The 12,440-nt window shown below is 49.9% G+C and overlaps 1 protein-coding gene across 1 annotated transcript; it reads right to left on the bottom strand.

Annotated features, from left to right (window-relative positions):
• Positions 1-538: 538 nt before the first annotated feature.
• GSX2 (GS homeobox 2) lies at positions 539-5,248 on the bottom strand. Its single transcript, XM_081209090.1, has 2 exons — positions 4,253-5,248; positions 539-1,213 (listed from the first exon to the last, which is right to left on the bottom strand). Exons 1-2 carry the CDS (start codon positions 4,779-4,781, stop codon positions 876-878), a joined length of 867 nt encoding a protein of 288 aa, XP_081065216.1. The 5' UTR covers positions 4,782-5,248; the 3' UTR covers positions 539-875.
• Positions 5,249-12,440: the final 7,192 nt, after the last annotated feature.

Consider the following 12,440-nt stretch of genomic DNA (forward strand, 5'->3'; position numbering starts at 1 on the left):
AAAATACACAACATTTTACATGTAGTTTCCCCACTTGGGCCAAAGCTTTGCACATCTGATGAAGTAACCCACAGGAACTTATGCCATTATGCAATGGATACTATTTAAGGTGGCACAAGACTCTTCCTTGCTTTTGCTGCGACAGACTAAGATGGCTTGAATGGTCCCTTTCTCACTCTCCAGAAACAATTCCCCCTCGGCCTGTAAAGCAAGATGAGCGCCGCAACCCCAGAGTCGTCCGTGACTGGACCTAACAGCCAGGGGTCCCTTTACCTTTCTATAGAAACAAAAAGCTTCAGGTTCAATGCTGGCAAAAGAGAGGGTGGGGAGGGGGGGAAAATCCTTTAAAAAGTGAAAGCCACCGCACTTCTTGTCTGAACTCCTTTATTTAAATAAATATAAATATAAATTTAATATAAAACTATTCACATACAAAGGAGAGCACCCAACAACTATAATTCGGATTATTATTATTATTTTCCATTTCATATAAAGATCTGTACCAAAAAAAAGAGAGTCTCAGACAGTTTTTTTCCCCCCAATTCCAGTTTCTAAACTTTTGCCCACAAACCCTGGAAGGAAGAAGGAACTGATATTTGTGGGGAGGAAGAAAGAGAAAAGGAGATTCTCCTCTCCCACCCCCTTAAGAGGGGAAGGCAGAACTGTGTGTTAACTGGGAGTGGAGGCCTTGCAGCTGCTTGTGTTACATTATAAATACCGTTTCAACTGAACGTTCATTTACATTCAACAAAATCTAGCACTAGGCCCGTGGACAGAGCCCTTGGGAGTCTGTTCTTCTTTGCAGAAGGCCCCGCCGGCTCAACTTGGCTGCCTCTGCCTGCGATCGCCCGTCAAGAAGTCCAAGGGGAGCCTTTTCATAAAGGGGAGACCTTGTCTTCGTTAGCCGAGGCCGGCGAGAGCGACTCTTCGTCCTCGGACCTGGAGTAACGTCCCGGGTTGCCGGTGCAGCTGCAGCCGCCGTGCGGATTCCTCTGGGTCCCTTTGCCTTCCTTCTTGTGCTTCACCCTCCGGTTCTGGAACCAGATCTTCACCTGCTTCTCGGACAGGTTGAGGTACGTGGCGATCTCGATCCTACGCAGCCGGGACAGGTACATGTTGGACGAGAACTCTCTCTCCAGCTCCAACAGCTGCGTGCTGGTGAAGGCCGTGCGCATCCGCTTGCCGTTTTGCAACTGGCTGGCATCCGAGCCTCCTGCGGGGGGGGGGGCGGGAGGAGGTGGAGAACACACATACACAGAAAGACCCAGTTAGCAACCGACAGAAAGGAAATGCTAAAATGATGGGCCGGAGCCCTGGAATATGTTTCCAAAACCCGGGCTGAGTCCTGGGATAAAGAACCAAGTGGGAACACAGAGGGAGCCTTTCGCTTGGCCTTGAATAGCCACAAGTAGGGCGGCTCCCCCAGCAATCCGCTGAGAATTTGGAGTCACTTGTTTTAGGAAAATGAAACACGAGGTCTTTAACTAGAAGCGCTGGGGGCACCGAACAGTGACTAGTTTGATCCCCCAAAAACAGGAGACATCAGAACATAATAATGTAAGAGCCCCTTTGGATCATACCAGAAGACCATCAAGACCAGCACCCGATTTTCCACAGTTGACTATGGGAAGCCTGCAAACTGCAGCAGTGCATGCGGAAACCCCCCCCCCCAATTTTTGTACCATAGAGACTGGTGTTCATAGGCTTGGAGCCTCTGATCCTCGAATGGGCATAGGCAGCCATGAAGACCAGTAGCCACCGGCAGAGCTGTCTTCCATGACTCAGTCTCATCCCCCTTTTCAAGCCATCTTAACCGAAGGTCATCACCACGTGGCAGCAAATTCCACAAATTTATCAGGCACCTGTGCAGAATGACCCTGTGATGGAACGACAGTCCATCCATTCTGCTGGAAGGCTCAGAGTTCTAGCACTATGTGTGGCAATTTATTTCTGCCCAAGCAGCTAAACCAGGTGGAAGCCAATGTAGCCTTTCCTCTTCACCTTTGCCAGGTGAAACTGAAACTCCAGAAGCTTGCACACCCCGCGGTTGACTGATATCACGTTATTATTTTACTGTAAGGAAGTGTCAGGGGTTAAGGCTGCCTTTAAGCCACGCCTCTGGACTGGAAGTCCTCCTATCCTAATTTCTTCTTCTGAAAGTAGTAGTAACTCAATGGTAAGTAGTAACTATCTGCTCCAACTGTTCTTAAATGAAAATCAAATTGCTGCATTGCCCATAGCTGAGTCCTGCTTTCAGCTGTTAGACTTCCTCTGGCTCGAAGCTTTCAGAGAGAAAAGCCTACTTCTTTTCGAGTCTCGCTAGCTGGAAATCAGGGGTTACAGTTCTACACCTCTTCAGTCCTTGCTTCGTTTTATCCGAGAGGGAAGAACTCTTTTATACCCTTCTTAGCAGCAGACCTTTACAGCATTTTAAATTTTTTTACACCGTTGACAAGCACTCGAGAAACAAAGTGTCTGCTCGAAAGAAAGGCGCTCACAGAAGGATACCTTTCAAACTCTTCATTCTAACTTCGGTATTATTAACTCCAGTTAGAAGGAACCGTTCAGAGGTTCCAGTTTATGCCTGCATTGATCCGGATCATCTATGCGGATTGCAGAAGCCAGTCCCAATGAGCTGCATGCACCTAAATTCTTCTCAAAGTAGCCCTGTGTCATGATCCTGGATTGCAAGTGCAGACTGAGATTCTTAGAGCAGTCTTGTTGAACTCTGGTGCGCAGCTAAGATCAGAATAGGATCTTTCTCGAGCTACTGCCTCTTTTCATTGACTGGCTGCAAGCCTTGACTGGTTGAGGTTGCTAAGGATCGCAACGTGGGTCAGATCCATCCTTTACATCGGTGTCTCTGAGAAAGCTGTCCATTCTAAGACTGAATGTGCAATTCGTATCCGTCGAGCCTATTGCTCCGAAAAAAGCACATTTCACTGAACTTAACGTTGGATCCGGTCTGAAGGTGTAGGCTCAGACTGGGATCCTCAAGCCAATGGGACTACTCGCGACATAATGGCTTGGGGTTTGCCGCTATTCTCAGAAGAAGAGATGCACCCTGTAGCTTGATTCTGGTTCAGCCTGTGACATACACGCGCTCTGCTCCATTCAGAATCAAAGACACGAATCTGGCTCTCTTCGGGTCGCTCTGAGTCGGAGCCAGCCCGGCCTCTGCACCTGTTCTCTGCGAGCCATGCAGCTCCATCCTCGCATCTTTCTGACCACTTATCCTCAATTAAGTGGAATACCAATCCCCAAATTGCTTTCTGCGAGATAATCCCACTCAAGTCAAATCTGGCCAGGAGGAAACGGAGGACTGCAGTCTACAGGGTGCGGAAATACTTTAGTGTCCTTCCTGCACCGCCGCCTCACAACATTACCTACAGTATCCAGATCTCACTTTAACAACTTCTCACCTTCGCGTCTAGGGAAGATGGAAAAAAGAAGCCCGCTAAACTAACGCGCCAGTCCTCGCACTTCTTAGCTTCTGAATTTCCCCACTGAAGGTCCCCTGGAGGGGAAGAGGTTTAGTGAGTTTAAGAGCCTAGGGCTCTTGATGATGGGCTGATCCCCACGAAGTCAGGGGGGCGTTTAATGAGGTCCTTGCTCTCCTTGGGAGTCGGAGGGGGCGAGGGTTGCCTTGGAAGGATTTGAGGATGCTTTGGGAAGTCAGTGGGGCTCACTCTTGGGAACGCCTGAGCTGCCAACACCGGCAGGGAGCGGAATCAAATGTCCCTTGTCGGAGTAGGCAAGTGACAGGACGACGGACGGTGCTGGAGCTGGTTTATGGCACAACCCCGTCGGAGCAAACGGAAAGACTCCAGAGAATCATAGAATTGTAGGGTTGGAAGGGATCCCGAGGGTCATCCATCCGAACCCCCTGCAATGCAGAAATCTTTTGCTCAACGTGGGGCTCGAACCTACGACCTTGAGAGCAAAGGTCTCATGCTCTGCCGGCTGAACTGATTACAACTCCTTCAGGTTGGGGGCTCACACAGGTGCAAGCCCCAGAGGGGTCTCCTCTCCCCGCTTAACTCTTTCGGCACCAACCGGTGAGAACACGATCCGGAGCCACTCCGGAAACGAAGGGCTGCAGAAGAACCGCCTTTGGACTCTGCCTTACCTGGAGAGCCAACCTGTTACTGGACCTGTCCCAGCTATCCTTGCAACCACCCCGCTGCCCCCTGGATCCCCATCCCCACCTCCCAGTCCCCCAAAGGCGGGACGCGGCGGAGGAAGCTCCTACCCATGCCGAGGCAGTGGAATCGCCGGGGGTCGCTCATGCTGTAGGCGGCCGCTGCGCAGACAGGTGGGTGGCCCAGGGCGTGCGCTGCTGCCACTGCTGCGGCCGCCGCGGAGGCCACCGAGCCGGCTTGCTGCTGCTGCTGCTGCGGGGCTGGCTGCTGCTGGGCATGGCTCAGGCGGGGGCAATACTGGCCCTCGCTGGCCGCAGCGGGAGGGAAGTGGCCCTTGAGGAGCGGGATGGCGGCAGCGGCGCCCGCTCCTCCTCCTCCTCCTCCGGCTCCTCCTGCCGCGCCCGCCCGGGAAGAGGCGTGCAGGTGCGAGCTGACACACAGCGGGCATACGCAGAAAGCGCCGCTCTTGCGCGACGGGCACGCCGGCCCGCCCGCCACCGACATGACCAGCGGCGACGGCACGCCCAGCGGGATGAGGAAGTCCTGCCCGGGGGGCGGGTGGTGGTGATCCGGCAACGAGGGAGCCGGCCGAGCCGGGTCCTTGATGATGAGCGAATCCACATAGAACGAGCGAGACATGGTTGAGGATCGGAGGCGCGCGGGCTGGCTGGCTGTGACTCCCGGTGGCGCTCTCTGGCTCTGTGCGCTCTGCGGAGCCGGTCCTCCTGGGGCCGAGTCGCCTCTGCAAAAGCCCCTGGGCGAGCCCGGAAGGTGCTTAAGTCTGAGAGCTGAACAAAGGGGGGCTCTGGAGAGGGCTGGTCTTTAAAAAAAACAAACCACCATCAACCAACCCCCCTTTCCTTCTCTCTAGACCTCCCCTGGATCTCTCCCCCGCCCCCTCTACTGCGGGTGTGGGGATTTATAGCAACTATTTAACACGTGATGCCTGGAAATCGACGCGCATCTGAGGCTCCTCGGGCTTCCTATTTGGGAGCCCTTTCAGGGGAGAAGCTCTCCCCCTTCCACCGCCTGGGGGGAAAAAGAAGGCAGAGAAAGGAGGGGAGCTTGCTTGGCAAGAAGCGCGTGTGCGTTTCGTTCATTTCATAGGGACTCCAGAGCTGCCGGCTATTCTTCTTCTTCGTCCCCCTCCATCACCAGATTCAGTCGACAGGCAAAAACAGCAAGTGCTGGGGCGCAGGTTACAAGTTTCCAGTTCGCAGCCCTTAAAAAAAAAGTCCGATTGCCTCTGCGACTTGGTGGGCCAACTTTGTTTCGACACAACAACCGTTATCTCCCGTATAGGACCCAGCATTACATCCGTTTGGTTCCCATTTTCACTCGTTCTTCATCTTCCATTCTCGTTTTGTTCTCTTTGAGCCTCTGTAAGCCCTCGCAGGTGTCCAAGGCAGAGCGCCTGCCGCTGCGACTGTCAGGTGCAACGGGACTCTTTCTCCAGAAGAGTCTCTTTTTCCAGGGGAGCAGTTAGGAAATGTTAGACGCTAGGCTTAGTGGTCCAGCCTACCACCACGACCACCCTGCCTTGAGATTTATGTTTTATCAGTTCAAAAGATGTTAGCCAGGAGCCCTGCTTGGTTTGGGGCCCGTTCTGCTCCTTCTGCTGAGTGGGGCTCTGGGCTTCTGCCCCGGCTGGGCTACTGGAGGCAACGAGCTCGCCTTTTCTAGGGTTTCAACCTAGAGCCCAGCTCCTGCGCAGCTCTCCTCTCCTGCGCTCTGCTCTGAGCATTGGCTCCCATGGACCCTAATGGAAGGCGCTTCTAACTCTTGCTTCATGTTCTTCGCTTCATAGTTTTGAGAACCGTGCCTTAACGATCCATACATACGTAGAAAGCTCTGGTCTTACGATCCATTCTTAACATGGAAGAAAGCTCGTCTGAGCTCCGAGGGATTTGCTTCGCTATTAAACCGCATAGGATCGGGTTGGCTTGCTCAGTTAGCGGCTCTGGCGTGTCCACTGAACACAGAATACTGTGTAAATGTAGCGATAACTTTTTGCTGCCATAACCCCAACTATGTAACTTCAAAAAGCCGCCTTGCAGCAGCTCTTCCCTGCATAATATGAAGCTGGTTTTAGTATTTTAAACCCTTGATTTCTAATTTTTAAACGAGGTCACGATCGCACTTGCGCTCTCTCTGTGTGTGTGCTTGTTTGTATATTTATCCCCTCCTACTATAAGTGTGAATTAAATTTACTTCCCGGTCGTCCAAAATGCCAGTGCTCCACCTGTCATTTGGTAGTACTTCTGTGCTACTCATGCCTGAGTACCGCTGACTGCAGTCCTATACACATTGTCCCATAAAGTTCAGTGAGATTTACTTTCGAGTAAACGTGTATAGCAATATCCTTTTCTGCACCCATAAACACGTTTGTCGCGAAATAAGTCTCACTGAACAGCCCTACGACTCCGAATAAGCTTGCATGGAATGGTCGTATAATGTATTGATAGTACTGTAGTTTGAGAAGCGAGTTTGTAGCGTGAATGGGAGGAGGAAGATTACAGTGGAACAGAGAGCTTTCTTTTAAAAAGGAGCGCAACTCTTGCTGCAGACACCACCTGCTCTTCTTACGACTTACACCCCAGCCACTTACGTCTGTTTCCTATTTTAGGTGCATTTAAAAAAGGGAGGGGGGAGCTGATTCTATACATTTGGTGACATTGTACATGTCCTTGAAGACTCCCCCCACATTGCTTTGCTTTAAATCCTCTGTAAAGCGATACTGGGAACCCGAGAGCCAAGTCAGGATGCAATCCACACTCAGAGCGCGAAAGTGTCATTGAACTCAATGGGACTTGGTCAACATTGTGCAGAAGTGATTTTGGTTGGAAGAGTGAGGCAGACTTGCGGCACGATCCTGTGAGATTCAGTTCCGGGGAAATGCGCCTATGATTGCAAACCTCTGGAGAAGAGTCCTGTTGAAACTGAAGCTTCCTGCAGCGCAATCCTAACTGCCCGATCCTATGCGAGTTTCCTTTGGTAGTAATTCCCAGGGAGGTGTGCCTAGGACTGTAGCCTAAGGATCCTCAGTGAATTCAGTGGGACGCCTTATTCCCCCAGTCATTTAGGATTTCAGCCTTATTTCAAAGTAAACCGCAAAGTTGGTTCCAGGAGCTTTTCTTTTAAAAGCAAGCAAGCAGTGGATTTTGTCAAATTGGCAATTAGTTCAAGGCACAAAGGCTTAAAACTCCTCTGGATGCTTCTGGGCCAAAACGGAAGACTTTCAAGTCAAACTTTGGCGATGGTTGCGGGGCTTCACTCCGAAGCCTTAATGCAAAGAGAAAACGCCGGCCGGAAGGATGCTTTGATCTCCACCAAGTTCGCCGAGGCGATCAGGCCGAGGGAAATTGGCTAAATGGCGAAAAGGCGCGCTCGCTGATTCCTGAGCATTTCAGATTTCATTAGACGACAGCCAGAGACACTTCGCAGCGTATTACGCGATTTCCCAATGACCTGTTTTATGGGAGTTTAAGAAGCGGCTTATAGAGTTAATGGAGGGGAGATTGTTGCAGCCTTCTTGAGGCGAGAGCTGCCCATCCATTTCCACTCAACTTGGGGCCGGCAGAAGTCGACAAATTGCCAATGAAAGCACTAATAAAACCATGAATATGTAACCCCCCACAACCCGAAGTGGAGTGGAGGAGAAACTGTCGGGTTGCAATCCTGTGCACACTTACTCAGGAGTCACTTCCACTGAATTCAGTGGTCATTTGTCCGAGTACATAGAAGGAAGGATATTATGAGAGAGAAGCCGTGTGTGTTTTGGAGACAACCGGTAGCTTTAAAATGTGAATCACAAGACACTTAAACGGGTTGAAAAGACAGGTATAATCTCAACCAGTTTCCTAGTTTTAAGGAGACTGATTCCTTTCTCCCACCCCATCGCTTAAAAATTGGTGTGGATTTCACTCAGTAGCGCAATCCTGTACAGTAAATACCTATATACAATGGGACTTACTCCCAAGTAAGTATTATAAGGACTACAAAGATGTAATTAACCGAAGTTAGGGCCCGTCTTTTTTCGATCGGGGTCCTTGTTCTGGACTGGTGGTGGATCCATTAAGTTCGATGGCAGCTCAGCATCCATACCAGCCGATTCCTCCTCCCTTGCGAGGTGGGTCCGCGGATCTTCCATGCTCAACCTCCCTCCCACTCCAGACAAAAACGGATTCTTCGGTTGTATTCAAGCCTAAGGAAGAGAAGCGAACGTCGACTGGCAGCCACCGGTACACCATGCAATGGGCAGTGCAGTCCTATGCAACAGGGTTTGCAACCAAGGCGTGGGATAGCAACCCAAGCAGCGAAAACCCCCAGCAAAGATTCTTGTGGCACTAACATATTCATATTAGTTTTCGTGAACTAGAGTCCTCATCTTCAGGTACATGGAATTGTATCCTCTCGTGGAAGGTATAGTAGTGGACAGAAAGATAAGATGTAAACCTATGAGGTCCCTCGATGACATTGACGTGTACAATGAAGGGACCAGTTGCTTTGACAGAAAGACAGAAAGAGAAGACACGGTGCGCTTACTGGGTGAGGAAAAAGCTGGCATTTCTGCAGGTCGATTTCTTCAGCTCTTCTCAAATTTCTCTTTATACCCATCTCTTAAAATCAGCGAAGAATCTTGTGGCAGCTTAAAAACGAACCAATGTATTATGGCGTAAACTTTCGTGGATTATAGACTATACAGTAGTCCATTTTTATCAGTTGCATGCAAATATTATTCTGTCCCTCCAGTCCCGTTATGTGTGTGAGTACACACACAGAGAGAGAGAGCTGTAGCTCAAAATAACAGTCCATACAACTGAATAAGTTGACTGCAGTCCACGAAAGTTTATGCCACCATAATGCTGTGGTTCATCTTTCAGTTGCGCCATTTTTGTTGAAACCACGTTACTGTCTGGATACTGTGAACGAGATCAAATGATATATGGGCTATCTGGATTTTAACACCACCCCGAGCTCAAGTAATATCCCCGCACAGGGCTAACAAAAGGCTGCTCCGGTTACCCTCTTCCCCAACGTGGCGCCCGCCAGATCTTTTTTTGGAGCCCCAGCCCCAGCCAGCCTGGCCGATGAATCAGGGATTATGGGAGTTGTATTCCGAAATATCCCGAGGGCGCCACGTTGGGGGTGGCAGCTCCATGGATTAGGCTCGTCCCTGTCTGGAAGCTGCGATGGCCACCTCTGCGGCTGTCGGCGTGCCTTGCTTCCTTGCCGTCGCGTCGTCTCAAGGGAAGGATCGCATGGTCGTCGGGAGTCTACTTCCTCGTCTGAGGAGGATTTATGGGTGGCAATTAAAGTTTTATGAATTGCAGCTGAGACCCGCGATGCCGCTATTCGAATGCGATTAGGATTCAATTAGAAAGTGTTTACTGGACGGTGGGGTCTCTGGAGGGTAAACAGGCAGCTATTCCAGAAATGTGCTAATCCAAGGTCTTGTGACAACAATTAGGCAACCAAGGGAGAGGCAGGTCAGCGCTGCCGAGGCCTTCCTGCTGCTGCTGCTGTTGCTGCTGCTGCTGGCGGCGGTTGTGGTGGTGGCGGTGGAAAGAGCAAAAGGAAACAGGAGTTTACTGGACAAGAACGTGGCATTTCCAAAGAGGGCAAGAGAGAGAAGCCTCAGACAAAGCTTCATTCGAGCTGTCGTCCGATCCTTGGGAGGAAAGTCCATTGGGTAAAAGGGGACTCTGTTCCCAGCAGCGCACAGTGGATTGCTACCTGATTTTAGTTCTTGGTCAAGGTTCCTGGTCCTCCTTTAAGGAACCTTTGCAACGGATTGTTCCGGGAGGGATGCTTGCGGCTGTCCAGATGCTGCTGGACTCTTTGGAGTCATTTATGATGTTTGCATTTCTAGCCAGCCTTTCCACCAAGGATGTGCCTGCAGGCGACTCCCCCTTCTCAAGAATGCCCCCACAACAACCCTGGGAGGTGGAGAGTTGGTGGCTGGCCCAAGGTCACCCGGTGAGCTTCGAGGTCAAGGTGGGATTCGAACTCGGGTCCACAGGGTCCTAGTCCAACACGCTAACTAACCTCGACAACTCGAGGTTGCTCACCACCCTCTGTCCAGACCTCTGCATAAGCACATTTGTGCTTGGAAATCGCTAAAATTACGTCTAATCTCAGACACATTTTCTGTAGGGACGAAGGCTGCAATGCAATCCTAAGGATCCTTCCTAGTAATGAGTAAGCCCCATTGAACACAGTTGGATATCCTTCCGAGTAAACATGGAAAGAATTGTGCCCTTTCACAAATGTAGGCCTGTACTGCGAAGTGCATTCCGTGGAACCAACTCCTTTGAGCGGAGTGGGGTTTACCTCTCAGAAAACATGACAATGATAGCCTTGGTTGGTTGGTTGGTTGGTTGGTTATTGTTCCAGTATTATTATTATTACCCCACCCATCTGGCTGGGCCTCCCCAGCCACTCTGAGGACCTCCAGCAAAATACAAAAACATAATAAAACTTAAAACATTAAAAACTTCCCTATACAAGGCTGCCTTCAAATGTCTTTTAAAAGTTGTGTAGTTCTTTATCTCCTTGACATCTGATGGGAGGGCATTCCAACCAGAAGCTGAAATCCAACTAGCTGAATGGGTGTTAGGCTGCAGACACGCCTTACATTTAATACACATGACTTCACCCCACAAAATCCTAGTTCACAAACGCCACACAGAACTACATTTCCCAGCACCCTTCACCTCAGAATTCTTTGTGAGTAATGATGTACTTTAAATGTGCTGTGCCCGCAGTCTTATGTCACAGCCATACGGTACATGTAAAGCGCTATTATACCTCTCTGACAGTTGTGGAGAATCCCGGGGAACTGTAGCTGAGGGTGCTGGGAATTGCAGCTCTGTGAGGTCAGCACCCTGAACAAACTACAATTCCCAGAATTCTCCATGACCATGGCATGAGAGTGCTTTAAAAGTATGTTGTGGATTAGTCTCGACTAATTATATTTAGGGAACTTGGGCGGTCTGATATATAAGCCGAGAAGAGCTGAAGTCTCTCCAATGTTTTGCTCATTAACAGGGGAAGCGGAGGATGTGATTTGCCACTTCACTGTCTTCCAATGTGGTAAAGAAGGCAGCGGTGTTTCAATGGGGCTTGTGTGAAAGAATTTATTGTTGGACCGTGAAACTAGCAAGGCTATATGCACAGGCGCACTCAAGTTCCCTTGAAACCAGTGGGGGTTAAGAGTAGCTATAGGAGGGCTGGATAGTAGAAGACAGGTAAGCTTGTTTTTAGTAGGCACACACACCTGCATTTAGGAGGCTCTATAGGAAACTCCCATTCTTTCAGGTAAACCTCTCAAAACTGTATCCAATTAGGGCATGCCTGCGTGAATGAATGACTGCAAGCCATTTTTGCACAACCTCCTTCATTGGCCAGAAAACTGGAGCTTGTGAACTCCTGGATGGAAATATTCTTTGCGCGTTACAGCATACGACCCGAATCAGTGACTCCATTAGCCACGACTAAGAGTTGACTAGAAACTTAGTATTATTGAGAACATTATTTGAAAGTATGCATGTGGGGACCAGGTTCCCTGCAGCTCTGGTTTTAGTTGAAAGCAGGTCCCATGGATTCCAGATACAGCAGCCAACTTTGCCCCTCTCCTAGCTGAGCTCCTGCGCTTTCGACGCCCTCTGTCTCAAAAACTCGACGTAGAGAGACGGGTTGGACTGTTCCGTTTCTGCACAAGAGTAGCTCCAGCTAAGGAGCTGACAGCCCTACTTCTACCCTGGAGCTCACTTCGATAAAGACGCCTTTGGGGCAGCCTTTAGAGAGGAACTTGAATATGGGAACTACGTCCGTGTAAGAAGCGAATTCGAGGGTGTGTGATCAGGCTGCTGGCCTTGGGCAGCCTGGAAATGCCCTCCTGCTTGGAGGCAGCGAGAATCCCGATCAGCATTTGAACCTGTAATTGTTCTAACAAACCGAGTGCAGCGAGAAGGGAGACGAGAGAGCAAATAAAAACACAGCGATTTGAAAAGCAAAGATATCCCAACCCAGGCGGAATGAATGCAAGGCGTGCGCCCGCATCACATCGACCTCGTTACAATTTTATTTTTCAATAATTCTGTCCGATAAAATTTCATTGTCCATTAAGTAATCCCCGAAATGAGAGCTCTTATGAGCCTATAATGAGCTCTAATTGCCACGACTAGTCGAGCCACGTGGAAGGATTTAGAAGGTATTAAGCGGTTGGGTACAGAGCGCGGGCTGTTACCTTGCCATTACTTTCATAATTCAAGGAGAAAATTAGTCCTTTTAAGG

Source organism: Podarcis bocagei (assembly GCF_964188305.1).
Source record: "Podarcis bocagei genome assembly, chromosome: 9".
Taxonomy (NCBI): domain Eukaryota; kingdom Metazoa; phylum Chordata; class Lepidosauria; order Squamata; family Lacertidae; genus Podarcis; species Podarcis bocagei.